We start from the raw sequence: 15,335 nt of genomic DNA, 5'->3' as shown, positions 1-15,335 counted from the left end.
GCAAGTTTTTCACTGATAGACATATTTCTGGGAAAGAGCATTCAGCTTATGTTCTGTCAGGGCCATTAATGTTGCAAGCTCACAGGTGTGGCATAGTTCTTCATAGGTACATCCATCAGCATCCAAACTTCACTTGCTAGCAAAAAATGCTCCTCTCCTTATGTCTCTTATTGTTTTGGTGCCTGTGCTCTCTTCCTTGGCCCTTCCACACTAATATTGCAGCCTATGAATTCAGAAGGGGGGAAAAGTTAAAAAACCAAAACTAACAGCATCATCAATAATAAAAAAAAAATACAAACCCCAAATGCTCCAAAGAAAACTCTGTCCTGCACAAGGCTAGGAATTGAACTCAATGACCCTCATGGGTCCCTTCCAACTCAGCATATTCTATGAACCACACTGCAGCCCACAGCCTCCTCACGAGGAGAAGAAGAGGGGCAGGCACTGATCTCTTCTCTCTGGTGAGCAGTGACAGAACCCAAGGGAAATCATGGAGCAGTGTCAGGGGCGGTTTAGGTTGGGTATTTGGAGAAGGTTCTTCACCCAGATGGTGGTTGGGCACTGGAAGAGGTGAACAGACTCCCTGTGGAGGTGGCTGCAGCACCAAGCCTGCCAGAATTCAAGAAGTTCAAAGCTGTGGACAATGCTCTCAGGTACATGGTGTGATACTCGAGACTGTCATGTGCAGGGCAAGGAGTTGGACTTCCAACTCAGGATATTCTATGATTCTAACAAAAACTGCCATTACATCATGTAATAGCACTTGAACTTTTATTTGTTGTCCTTCTGGAGCTCTGTGGAGGCTCAGGAGTGCTCATGACATAAAGAGTGAGTGCAGCATGTTTACTTGAAGCAGGCTTTGCAATTCCTACTCCAACACACAACTTTGATCTCTGATTCAAATCTAATGTGTGCAGCCTTTAGCTGTGCTAGGAGTTTCTGGATGTGCTCTGCTCATGTTACACCTACCCCTGAGACACCAAATACGGGAATAATCCTACAGAGCAGTTTTGCCTCTAGCCCTGCTGGGGATTCCCTGTCTGTGTTATTGCTACAGCTTTTTGGCTCCTCCACATTTTTTGTGCGAAGGACAGAGGAAGAAGAAAATGTCTGAGAGGATACTCTTTGGCTGTGGTTCAAAAATATAAATGCAGTATTTTCTCCTTACAAACAGGAAAAAGCCCACTGCTGCTTTATTACTTGTTCTTTATGTAGAATTGTAATGACTAGGCTGCATAGTTCTGCTGACAGGCTCTCTGGAATTGTTAATTGGAGCTTATTAAAGGAAAAAAAGCAAGAAATAGAAACTATACTCAAATTTTGACATATGCTCAATGTTCTTGCTTTTTATTTCATGGGTAATTTCACAGCATAGTCAGACTTTAGGAAACCTTTAGGAAATTTGTCTGCTAGATTTGCTGTGTCTATCTAGAAGAGGCAGCCTTGAAGGTAGGGTCTGCAATCAGCATGAAGATAGCCTAGTGGAGGGGAATCATTGTTCAGAGAGCTCGAATCCTTGAAAAGACGTAGTTCAGCCACATGTGTTCAAAACATTCCTTGGTGTGTTTTGGGTCATCTCATATGCTTGTTGCCCAGTTAAATCTCCTGCTCTTGCCTTTTATTGACTTACCTTTTTAGCAGGCAATAACTTTGATCTCTCTTATCAGCTTTCTTCCATTTTAACTTTTCTGTAGTTCTCTTTGTTTTTCTTTTCCCCAAAGTAGACAGGAAAGGTGAAAAAATTATGCTGAACTTCATTAATAGAAGTAGCAAATTTATTAGTAATTCGAGTTGAGAGGTGGTTCAATGACTAGAGGTAGCTACTCTTGTTCTTTTGTGACTGTGTTAACTTTTAGATAAATGTGTGTCTGTCTGTACTGATCTAAAACTGCTTTTAAGATTTTTATTGTTATGACAAAAGGAAGAGCAATTTGATATTAACTCTGTAAAATGATAAACTAAATCACTGCTGGCAAATACTGTGAAAATACCACCACTGTTTACCATGTGAGACTTCCAATAGAGACTTGGCTAGTGTGGGCTATGACCTGAGTTAATAATATTGTTTTGCTCATCTCTGTTGAAATGTCAGGGTTTTTTTGGTTGTGGTTTTTTTTTTTCTTTAGAGGAATATCAATGTAAATAAAAATGTCTTTCAGACTCCCTGTCTGACTAACTGCCTGACTAACTGGAATGGATATTAAGATGAAATCTTTTCATTACAGAAAATGGATTGTACACAGAGATGTGCAAATATATTATTGCCATGTTTCCTTGCAGTGAGTTCTTTGTGTAGGTCCTTGTTCTTTTACCTCTGAAGTTGTTAAATACAGTGTTATCTTCTCTATGTACTTGTTTACAGTATTGAACGCTGGAATGTTTTGTTTCAATTTGTACTTGCATCATATTTAACTTTGGATAAATCACTTAATTGTTTCTCTATTTCCTGCTTCAACAGGAAAAGGATTTTTTATTATCTTCTAATTCTAAGAAGCTTTTGAAATTTTTGTGTGTTTGTCAGAGAAATAATGAATCTTGGTTGCAATTTCGTTACATTTGTAAGACTCGTGCTAATAACAGAAAATTATGATTTTCTAGAGGCATGTCTTATGAGCAGCATGGTCCACACTTGTACAATAGAACATTTACACAACCTAAGGTGAAAAAATCTCCTTCTGTTTTCCTTTGTACTCTACACAATGGCTGGTTGAAATAGCAGCTCTTTTATTTCTGATTTCTCCACATGGATACTGGGACACAAGATCCTGTCTGCTGTTGAGGAGATAAGATAAAATCTATGGTGTCAGGGTAAATGAGACCAAAGCAGGGGAGTTTCACTTGAATAAATTTACTGCCAATCAACACAAAACCTGGATCTCTAACACCAGACTGAGATGCCCAGCACAGGAAGGACACAGTCCTGTTGGAGTGAGTCCAGAGGAGGGCCACAAAGGTGATTAGAGGGATGAAACACCTCTCCCATGAGGAAAATCTGAGAGAATTATGATTGTTCAGCCTGGAGAAGAGAAGGCTCTGGGGGGACCTTTGAACAGCCTTCCAGTACCTAAAGAGACATACAGGAAAGCTGGAAGGGACTTTTTATAAAGGCATGCAGTGATAGGATAAGGGGTGATGTCTTTAGATTGAGAGTAGGTTTAGATTGGATATTAGGAAGAAATTCTTTACTGTGAGGGTGGTGAGGCACTAGAACAGGTTGCCCAGAGAAGTTGTGGATAAGGCCAGGTTGAATGGGGCTTTGGTCTAGTAAAAGGTGTCCCTGCCCATGGCAGGGAGGGAAGTGTTGGGGAGCCCCAGTTCTGGCCTCAGCTGCCCTTACTTTCAGGGAGTTGTGGAAGGTTGAGGTGATACCAACAGTGATTTCCTCTCAGTTCACCCCCCACCATATGGAGGCTACAGACCCCTCTTTAGGTCAGCCCTGGGGCTGCAGACCCCTCCCCTGCCCTGGTGTGGGCTCTGGGCTGGATTCTGCTGCTGGTCTTGTGCTCATCTCGGGCTGTCTGGAACCCTGAGGTGGGGACTCCCTTTGTAGGCAGAGTGGGGGCTCTCAGAGCCGTGTCCGGGAGGTGCTGATTTTACAGCTGGTGTGCCCTTGATTTCTGCATTGTGTCTAGCCTTGGGGACGTGGAGCTGGGGGAAGGAAGAGACAGAAAGAAGCTGTTCTTCAGCCTGATGGCAGCTGGGCATCTTGGAAGGGAAAGCTCTGGTGCCACATAGAGGTCAGAGGTGCAGGAACTGCCATGGCTGAGAGCAATCCACAGTGAAAAGAGCTGGTCTGCAAACCAGAGGGTGAAAGCCTGTTTTATCTGTTTCTCTTTGGAAATATCTTTGAACCCAAGTGACCGGGAACAGGGGTGCCCCTGTTGTTTTTGATTAAGACTGGTGTGGGTGCAGGTGATGTTGAAGAGGCTGCTTGATTTAAGGAAATAGGAAAGCCCGATATCATTTGTCAGAAAGCAAGGAAAGTGTAAATGCCAATGAGTTGGACCCCTCAGAATTTTATGGTGTCAACATGCATTACTGCTTTCTGAGAACCAATAAGCACTTCTATATGGTGATTATTCTGCATTGCATTAAAGATAAAATATGGCTTCAGGGTGCACAAACTTGACACCTATTATTCAGTTCCTGAACTTCAAAAGTAATTCTTTTCTAGTGCAACTGCCTCTAAAATGCTAATTTCTAGAAACATGACCACTAGTCACTTTGTTCCCATAATATTGCCATCTATAGAAACTGGGGTGCCCCTTTCAGAAGGGGAGATTTTAGAGACTTTGATAAGATTAGAAAAAAAAGATGCCAAATGATTATTCTAGTCACCTGTTGCCTAATATATTTTTGAGGGGGATTGGGAGAAGGGAAGTCATAAAATCTGTTATTCCCTTTTCTATCTCCTTACAGTAAATATTTTCATAATGTAGTCCCTGATGATAAACTCCATCTTTCTAGAGATTTTGGATCTAAATGGGAAATGTGCTAAAGATGTATTGTAAGAAAATTCATGCCTTGGCAAAAGGACTTGTGTAGTGTATGTGATGATAGATCTTCTCCATTCCTAATCTTGGAGAAAGCTGGATTACCTGGATAAACAGGCATCTATGCTTTCCCTCCCAGTGCAACAGGAAGTGCTGATTGCATTGCTCATATCTTCCTGGTGCGTTTCCATATGATCCACTTACTAAAATAAAGATATGGAATGAGCAATCCAACACCTCTTGCTTTAAAATCAGGGCTTTGCCTTATGGTGATCAAAAAGGGAAAATTATATACATGTTCAAGGAGGGCTTTAAAGCCAGGAAGTGGCTTAGGGAGTTGAACTCTGTTTGCAGGGGAATGGCCTCAGATTCCAGGTTTTCTTTTCTTCCACCCTCAAGGATCTACACAGTAATGTTTCTCATCTGTAACTTTCGGGATGACTTATTTGGACTGAGTTAAAGATTTATCCTGCTCCAACCTGCTGGATATTTCCAAGGTATAAGTGAGTAGAATAAGGCTAAAATGAGAAACATCTAGAACACAAAAGAAGTGGCACAAACTCCAGTTTGCAAGAATAACTACATTAGATGGAGATATAGATATATACCTCCCCCATAGGTATATTATAACATATACTTTAAAAATATTTAATATAATAGAAATTTATTATTAATATATAATAAAAGGAGGGTTTGGGTTTTTTTACAAATAAAAATATAAGTGAATACTATATGGTTAAATAAACAGAGGTCAATAAGTATGTTTTACATATATTTTTTTACATGTATATATTCAAGGACAAATTAGATGAGGCTTTGAGAAACCTGAAGGTATGGAAGGTATCCCTACCCAAACGCAGGGCAGCTGGAACTAGATTATCTTTAAGGTCCCTTCCAAAATAAACCATTTTATTATATGTTAAGAGGTATTGTCCACGATAGTCTTGTTTAAAATGAGATCCTCTCTATGCAGAAAGCAGAGAGAAAAGATGGGAAGAAATACACAATAAAATTCTCTATAATTGAAAATGAATTTACTCTTCACATAGTACTTGAAGAGTAAGGCATAAACTTTTCAGCAGTGCTTCCTCTTTGATTACTGGTTGTGCAAGAGCAGCTGCTATGAATGGTGCCATAGGTAGTGCCTGTTCCCATCTTTCTCTCCCAGTTTTAATTTGGCATTCTAGGAGTGTGGCACAGAGATCTGCGTATGTGATCCCATGGTAATACAATACATTGTAATGCATCATTTAAAAGACTCTTCATTATTTTTGCTCCTAGTTTCATGCTTTCTTAGATTTGTGACATCCAGCTTAATTCTAAGGTGGCTTTTACTACTGTGATTAATTAATGTCTATATAAGACTCTTACAATGCAAAATGACATGGGATCCTGAGACCTCAAATGGCTAGTGTGGAAAAACTTCTGATAGTCTGGGTGTGCTGCTGAAGGACAGAATATATGTATTTACTTTCTGACCTATCACATAAATGCTGTCAGAATTTTGCTCTTAATTTGATTTGTGGCATTCCATTAACAGTTTTTCTGTGTACAGGAGAATAATAACTAATGATTCCCAGACTCCCAGAATTGTAAAGTAAGGGCAGGCTCTGTTTGGCAGAACAGAGATTGTACTTTAGTACAGACAGGAACTGTTCATATTAATCAAGTGATATCTAGTCTGAAATGACTTTTAGCTAATGACTTCTTATTCTTAGGTTAACTATATTGATTATAGCTAGCATGCTCTTCTAATTCAAATGATTATTAATAATCAAAGGCTAAATGTGTGTATTTCTGACTCTTTCTGAAAAAGAAATGATGCTCTTGATTGACCTTATTTTAAGACATTGTTAGTGTTGAAATTATGATGTTAGGGGTTGGAAGGGGAGTGGGGAAAGTTCATGGATTTGTCTTTTCATTTCAGCCTTTACAAAGGTGGGCATGAATGAGCTCAAAAATGTGAATTTAATTGTGTGAAGTTTTAGGGCTTAGTTATTAAGGACATCATTTTGTGATAAAGAACTTTAGGGTCATCAGTAGTAGAAAACAGTGAGTCAAACCTATTTCACATGTTGTTACCATGATAGTTTTGGTCATGGATTTTTTTTCTAACAGAAGCTTGACTGCTGAAATTCTCCTAATTTCTAGCTTGTTAAAGATAACCTGACATGTTAAATGATGGAGAAGAAATTTACACAGGGAGATTTTACAATTTGCTTACCTAGCAGGAGTAACATCCTTTGTAGGTTGTTAAAATGCCACGTGGCACTGTAGAAGATGCTCTGCAATGCTAAACAAACTTGAGCAAGAGGAGGCTCCCAACAGGGAGTTCTTGTAAAGCAGAAGAGGTCTGCTGTTGTGGAACAAGTGGGTTAACAGGTTCCAGCTGCATCACTCTACTAATTAGGTGTTGCACGGCTTTCAAGGGTGCTGCCAAGCCTGGCATAAGTCAGGATGAGACTCTTTAACTTATTGGTGGGCTAGTTTAGCAGCATTTTTAGACTGTTTTTAGTTCTCTGTGTCAGTTGCTGGCAAGGCCTGGGGCTTGTATATAAGCAAATTCCCTCTTCCTGGTCATGTGGTATTTGATTTATTTATTTATTTGTTTGTATGCTTATTTATTTATTGGTCATGAAGGCCACATCCTCTGCTGACACTGCTTTTTCTGTCAATAGTGCTTACGTGCTGTTTCAGGTGTGATGCTTTGTCTTCTTATGAAGCCCAGCTCTCTGAAAGAAGCTTTTGGCTGACTGTCTTAGATGGGATTGAAAGGATGTTTCTGATCTGCTTATCTACATCTATCCAGTAAACATGAGGAAATAACATCTTAAAATCTGATCCTGTGTTAATACAAAAATGCAGGACATAGAGGTAGTTGCCTTGAATACATCTAATTCCACAAGCATACATTGCTATCTACCAGAAGAATCAAAGCAATTGTAAGTCATAATTTACAACTGAAATACAAGTCTGTGTACAGACATATGTTTATGTGAAATCCAATGTAAGGTGTTAAATAAAGGGCTTTATAATAGTCCAAAAATACAATTTTAGTATTTCAATGTGTTGCTCAGGTTTGTACCAAAATCACCAATATTGCAAAATACAAGTGGTGGGTTTTTTTTTTCGTACAGGTTTAACTAAACAGCATCTCTGATCAACTGTGGGCCTATTCAGTGGGCACAGAACCCACTGGAAATAACACTCTCCTGCAGAATTCTACTGATGTTACCTTTTAGTATGCATATACTTAGTCAATGTGTGTGTATGTGTATACACACATAACATCTACATGGTCAGCTGTGGGAGAGGACATTCCTTTTAGGAGTGCTGACTAGAGCTCAACACTGCATTGTGGACTCGAGTAAAAAGCAGTATAAATTAAATAAAAGGATTCATCAATCCTCTTATAGTCTTTACTAGGAAGTACAATTCTTGGTCTTACCCAGAAAGATGAATGAGAACACTGAAAACTGAACATCTGCCACTGAGCACAATAATTGCCCAGCATGTTGTGGAGCCATTCCAAGCAGGACCAGAAACCTGTACCATAACAGTCACTGGTTCTCCAACTTCTCTTGTAGTCTTGGGGGTATTGTGGGTCCTCTGGCAGTGTGCCAGGTGCTTGGAGCGAGCATTTTCTCATGCTGCCAACATTACCTTGGGATTAAAGATCCCAAAAATCAAAGTCTTGAACCAGACGGTCTGGTTAAGATATTGTTGTGTGTTTTGTTATTGTTCCTGGGGCATAAGTAAACTCTAAGTAGGAGTTGATCATGTTTTTAGAGGCTCTCAGACATAATATAAGAGTGTGTTTTGCGGGAAGACAGCGTATAAAACCTTCCATTTTTGTCAGGTTTCTAATTTATAGGGAACAATGACATGCAATAATCTAATTTATGTCTGTGTACATTATGTCACTGATCACAGGTAATGGAGTACAAGCAGGTGGCTTTGATTTGTATGTTAGAAATTGTTGGTAGGCTGAGCTAATGGTGGAGTAGCTTTAGCTTGCCAGAGGGAAGCTGTTGATTTAGTGTTGGTGGCATAAGAAGGTAAATCCCAGTCTGACGCTGAGCAGAAAGAGATGGCTAGTGTCCATGAAGTCTGTATTTCTGTAGGTTGAAAGATTTATTTTCTTGGTCCTTTACATGATAAGATTCAGGAGGGAAAACTTCATCTTAGAGATTAAGATTTTCTGCAGACGTGTTCATCTTTGATTAAAGGTGTCTCCTCCAAAGGAAGACAATGGTAATTGTGATATCTGGTTATTTTTGGGAAATGTGATTATATGATTATATATCTTTGGTAATCTTAAATATCTTTGAAAAAGGTAAAAAATTCTACTAATGAAAATAAACGGCGATAGCTGATTTATTACAGTTGTTAGTGAAATCTTTCCATCATGTGCTAAATGCTTTGAATAAAAAAGACCAATAATAAGTTTTTTCAAATCTTGGTGTACCTAGGAGCAGAAGAATACATACTAGCATTTGCCTACTTGGGCATATGACCTTTCAGTCACAGTTTATCTAATACCTGTAATCCTTTTAAAATGGACAATTCAGTAACACTTAAACTATCTATTTTTATCTTTTTTGTTTGTTTGTTTGTTTGTTTTAGTGTTCGGGGGTTTTTTTTTACAGATTTTTCGCCCATATCATTACCAAAGCAATCTGGTGCTAATAGTGGACAGAGCATGTGAACACATTATGTTGATTGTAATACTTTGAGGTACTCAGGACGATGTTTGTGAGATCTTGGGGAAAAAACACAAGGACATGCATTAGTAATGAGATAGTTTGCTAGGAAAGATCCTGAAGACCACTCTGTGGCAATTAAGAGCAATTTGGAGTGGCAAATATCTTAAATGCTGACTGACTCAACTTGCAGAATGTATCCAAAAACCAAATAGCAGAATTTCACAAGCAGCTACATCAAAAACATTCTGCCTTAGTTGGTGACACAAACAGCAGTAATTTCCCCTGTAAAGTATTTTCTAGGACTGAGATTCATTGATCCCAGTTTTTTCTTTACATCCAGGAAACCATAATTTCCCCACTGTTCCTGTTTCCTCACCCAAATTAATTCATCTCCTCCTTGTTCTTCATGAGTCATGGATTAATCTTTCTTCAAATATTTTGCATTGGTTTTCTGTGGCCATGTGGGTGAGTGCAAATGACTTAACTTCTTTTGGTAGAATAAATCCTCTACAGCTTTTGTTTCAAACATGCGTTGATCTGTAATAGGATAGGCTAATTAAAAGAAGAGGAAAGGAGACAGCACCCCTTCCTTTTGTGAAAATGAGGAGTCTCTCTCCTCCTTTCTTCTCTCTTTCTAGTAAAATAATATTTGGGTGCACCTCTTGGTCAGTGGGTATAAAGGGAAAATATGGAGGAGGTGTGTGTAGCATTAAAAATGGATAAAAAAAGAAATTGTTTAACATGGATGAGGTAAATACTTCGGTAGCTTAGACATCAAGAATATTTCTGTAAATATAGCACTAAATGATCCTGAAATCGTGAGCATACACTGTCTTATCTTCCTTCCAATAACATGAAGAATTACAATAATACTCCATAGATTTTCTCTTGAGTTCAAGTTAATACAAAATAAATGGGGCTAAATAAAACCTCAATATGTTCAATCTAGATGGCTCTGACCTGCGCAATAGTCCAGAAAGTTCAGGATGTTGCTTATGCCATGAAATGTACTTAAGGACCTTGGTTATCTGCTGGAGTTGTTGGGTAGTCTGTGGAAAAGAAGCCTTTGAATTGTTTTTAATGAGTTATCTCTACAGATGAGTAGGAAAATGCATGAAGAGGCCTGAGGTTCCCTAGGTTTACTAAATAACTGTTTTCTTTCTAGATCCCAGCCTATGGGGAAGTGCACATAAGAAGAGGATGAATATGGCTTTTAAGGGAGAGGACCACTTAGATCCCCTTTCATTACCAGTTCAGCGGTAAGTGGTGCGTTCTATCATCCGGATTTGAGTGATTAAATGCCTCTGAGCCTGCAGCTGCACTTTCCTTTGAGGACCCTAGGATGTTTAAAACCTCATTTTTAAACTCAGTAACAGGTAATGTTCCTACAAAACGTTGAGAATGAATGTGGAAATCTGAGATGCGTTTCTTGAGGCATTTGCAAATTTGTGTAGCTGAAGTCTGGTAAATCCTGACAGTGAAAATGCAACCATTGTTTTAAAAGGTTGACTGTGTTTGCAGTAGAGATGTGATTGTGTTTACTGGATCAGTTCTTTGTCATGTTGAATTCCCTGGAACTCGCTGCATTCTGTGAATACTTCTGAAAACTGTAAATATGAATCTTTTTAACCTGGTTGACTTCTGATGCAGATATGGAGGTATGGTAATGATATGAAGGCTAGAGTATAATCTCTCCAATCTGTGTTGCCTTGTTGGGACTGGAGACACTGTTGACTCTGCTAATCAACAGATTAAAAAGAAAAATCTATCTGTTGGTATCTAGTAGCTGTATCTAAGTAGCATAGTTTTGCTTCTAGTATAATGGGTGTTCCAAGAAAAGAAAAAAAAAAGAAGAATGCAATAACCTAGAGTCTTCATATGTGACATAGCTGGGGTGTTTTTGGTTTTATTTTGGGAAAGGGAGGGAAGGTGGGGCTGCTGAATGCAGGAATAAAATCAGAAATAAAAAGGTTTTGAATTTCAGTCTTTCTTCCAGTCTTCCTTCTTCAGGTCACACTGTAATTCTTTATCATAATTAACTGGTTCCTGATATCCAGTCTCAAAATGTGATGTGTTTCTTTGTCAGTAATTTGGTATTTCTCTACCTGAGTCTTCCAGCAGATGCTTTGATAATGCCATTAAGGTCACAATCACAGTAAGACCGTGTGAATAAATTCTCTTCTAGAAGAAACACTATATGGAGGAATGTAGTTTGGGGATACTTGTTTTGGAAATAAGTGAGTCCTAGAATCCTGAATAGTCAAACATGGAGTGGACTAGTATAAATAGCAATGAAATGTCCTATTTTACTTATTAATTTAGTTTTCTTCTATGGGATGAAGCCATGGAAGATCATTTCAGATGCAGACAGTAGTGAAGACAGGCTAATAACTTTACTGTGGAAGTTCTCAGGCTAACCAAGTGGTCAGATAAGGTGTCATACATCCAGGTTAATTTCTTGGTGATAACTAATGGGTTTCACAAGCTGAATCCTGGATCAAAAGTCAAAGAAGCTGTTATAGCCAACTGGGGCAATGAAAGACTCTTATATTAGTAGAAAACTGTCTGCAACCAAAACCAAGGGCAGAGGCCCTGTGGGTGGCCAAGGGCTGATCCAGGCAGATGGTGGCAGGATTGCCCATACATAAATGGGGAAATTAGTTGGAGGCTCCCTGTGCTAGCAAATGGCAATGTGGAGGAGGAATAATGACCTTAAAGGTAACAGCGGCACAGAACTGAAAAGCACTGAATTTTGTAGGCTAGAGACTTCCAGAGAAGAAAACTGTTTGTGTGCAGTGTTCAGGGGAGCAAAGCTCTGCCATGCTTCGTGAACAAAGCCATACCACCTCACAAGGACTCTGCACTGAGATGTATCTTAGCACAAGAAGTGACTTGGAGAAGCCCCCTGTAGTGAGCATTATGTTCTAACAAACAGCTTGACTCAGCAGGGTAATTCACTTCTTTTAAAAAGAAACAAATATTCTCACCCACCCCCAGTAAAATATGAAGCTCTTATTTTTTGTGTCTCTTTTGAAAGAGACCCTCTTTTTTACCAATGAGTATTATTTCAGGTAAAACCCTTGCAACAAATGGGCAGACTGAAGTTGACAGTGGCCAGAGAGGTGAAGGCACAGAGAGGGACAGAACTGGAAAAAAAGTGGTTTTACCCTAAGAGTTAAGCAGAAAGAACACAGTATGGGGTAGATAAATAAAGTTCAGGAGTCGTACAAAGTGTTTTTCTTGGTTATTAAAAAACCCAACAAAACCCATTCCACATAATACCTTTTCCAAAGAAATGGGATTTTCATGAGATTAAGTTGTTTGTCTGAGTTAGAGAAAGGAGTAATATGGCTCCTGTTTAAAGGGAATTTAAAAAGACTGAGTTTTCAAAATAAGAAGATTCAAGTATTATTAATTTATTATTGTTCCTATATCCAAGCCCAGGATGTATGCCTATCTCAGGATTTCAGTTCATGCTCCTGCTGTTTGAGAAAAGGCGCTTGTATTAACCTGAGAGTGTGTGCTGTTGTGTCCTGTCACAGCAAAAATTTAACACAAATTCAACCGAGGGTCAGTCCTCTGTAGCACCAAAACTGTGTCTTGCCTTTTGCTTAGGTCAGAATCTTTCAGAGGTAAAAACATTCTCAAGCAAGAATATCTGTATCCATAGGAAAAGTGTAACATACACATGGAATCAGACTCCAAGTGTTTCCACAGCAATCATTAAAGTCTGAAGTTATTGTGGCTTTGTAAGGAATTTAGAACTGGGGCCTTAAACCAAACTTCAGTGCTGCATGAATTGTTGTTTACACTCTTTCCTCAGATTTTATGGGAAATTACGGCTTGTATTGGAAAGTCTCTAGAGTACTGAGTCACAGTGCTAATGGTTTGCTAACATACTGGCAGACCTACTTTCTGTAATTGACATCTAGACTGCTGTGGATTCAGTATTTAAAAGTATCCTGAGGAAAAACACAAATTATTGTTACAGAAACTTTCCTTTCTATTTCAGTGAGTTAGGAACTTAGTGATAGTTTTGTCTCTCTTAGGAGAGAAAACGACTGGCAATAGATCACTTTTATAAAGGACTGATCTAGTTACTATCCAAAAGCTTTAGTCCTATGTAAAGCATTTTACATGTCATAAAAATTATCTGTTTTTATCAGTGATAACCAGTTCACTAGAGCATGTGAAGTGTGAAAGTATTCCTTAGAGATGCATACATCCCCATTCTGAAGTAGGTGTTTTTAGTATAGCTCTTGGAAAATGCCATTACCCTTTCCTCATATCTTTCTATTGGTATTGTTTTTCTATCTTTCTGGTGAGCTTTTACCTTGGTTTTTCTATCTGGAATAAAACCTGTTCTATCCCTGCCCCTCTTCCCGTGTAACAAAAGTTCATTGAACTTTCTGTTTTCTGTAAATTAAAGTTGTAAACTACACAGGTTTTTTTTCATTATGGACATGGTTTCCATATTGCATGGTAAACTCAACACTTGGAGTGCTGAATCTGAAGTCATTCAATAAAAGAGAGAGTACTCATAACCAAAAGTGAAATAGGATGATGTTTTTGCTTCTTGGATTACATGTTCTGTTCAGTGTTGCAACTGTGAGAAACAGTATAATTAGACATTTTTTAAAAATAATAAATGAAGGTCTTGTATGGAAATTAGGTTGAAAAACCCATCACCAACCCCATCCCCACTCCAAAACCAAGGAAAACCAAAATGAAGCAAACAAAAACAAACCAGAGAAAGACATAATCTTACTGAAAGAACTTGAAATTTGGGCTATTCTTGAAGTGGGCAGAGAATTTGTCTTTCTAATCTTCAGAAATGCGGCGCTGCTGTTCTCTTTAATCTGTTGTCTAAACATCTTTATAACTTCAGAAATTAAAGATGATTCTGGAGGTTATAACTTAAACTAACATACAAGCAAGGGGTAATGTTAATTATTTAAATGGGATGTTAAACTAACATACATGCAAGGGGCAATGTTAATTATTTAAATGGGGTGTTTTGATGGTGTTTATGGAAGGTCAAAACTTTGAGTATGAGGACCAGGGATATGTTTGTATTTGGTATTAATTGATGTTTTGACAAATGATATTTGTCAAAAGTTGAAAGTCATGACTTGAAACAGAAGCAATAGAAATTCAGAATTTTTGTACTGCATTGATTCTACTTATTTTTCTGACAAATCAGGATGACAGACTTGTAGAACTTCATGGAACATAAGGACAAATGACAAATATGGAAGTCTATAATGGGTTATTTTTTTTCATAATGAAAATTGAATTTCTCATCCAAAAAAGCCTCACCACTTAACAAAAATAATCGCAGTAATGAATATGTGAGTTTAAAAAACAAAACAAAACCAGCAAAACCAAAACACCACCACCCCCTCACACTTTGTAAAGTAAGATAATTTCTGCCCGTACAGGAACGGGACTATTTCAGCGGACCATTCACATCACATTTTACTTTGATTTCTAAAGCTTCATGTGGACTCTATGCTGCTGGAAAGAGATGTTTTGAAAAATATTGACGTTGAGGTATAAGACACATGAAGAGCCTTTCAACATGTTTGATATGTGTTCAGATGGGGCTGTCAGGAAAACAGTGGATCTACCTGTTGGTTTCTATCCCTGGAGTGCCTAATATTTCTCAAATAATGGGTAATTTAATCCTAAGAATCAAAGGCAGGGAAGTTATGTTATTCCATCATAGGAAGTGAATCTTGACCAGAATTGCACAAGTAAGGTTGGTTGGCCTTTTTTTTCAACTAGCCAATGATGTCTTGCCCCTTGTATTCTGTAGGCCATGTGAATCTGTAGGTTTTGATGCTATCTGTTTTTCTGGCATTTGGTTGTGTGCCAGTTCATTGCAAAATTTCCTGTTAGGTTACCTACCTATTTTCTTAGATGTGAAACCCTCAAGTGAATGATTTCTAGCTAACTTGACTTCTGTGAGTTAACCTGAATAAGGGTTATTCTCTTTTATCTCACTTGTTCTTACTTTTCTACTTTGAATCTGCATGACTTCTGCAATTTGTTACTATGTCTTGTTCTCCCAAGATTTGCCTCACTTTTTCTTTTTTTTTTTTTTTTAATAGCACTTTTTTAAGTCTTCAACTCT

General features: G+C 38.3%; 1 protein-coding gene across 1 annotated transcript in view; it reads left to right on the top strand.

Moving 5' to 3' along the window:
• Positions 1-15,335, top strand: part of INSC (INSC spindle orientation adaptor protein) — a 133,400-nt gene that overhangs the window by 31,651 nt on the left and 86,414 nt on the right. The window contains exon 2 of the mRNA XM_050335915.1: positions 10,365-10,458. Within this exon, the coding sequence (XP_050191872.1) occupies positions 10,400-10,458 (59 nt within the window). The 5' untranslated portion in view covers positions 10,365-10,399. The remainder of the gene's footprint in view (positions 1-10,364; positions 10,459-15,335) is intronic.

This window comes from Myiozetetes cayanensis, unplaced genomic scaffold, assembly GCF_022539395.1.
Source record: "Myiozetetes cayanensis isolate MyiCay16 unplaced genomic scaffold, myiCay2020 scf6-25, whole genome shotgun sequence".
NCBI lineage: Eukaryota > Metazoa > Chordata > Aves > Passeriformes > Tyrannidae > Myiozetetes > Myiozetetes cayanensis.
Note: the sequence above shows the minus strand (reverse complement) of the source record. Positions and strands in the feature narration are given on the sequence as shown.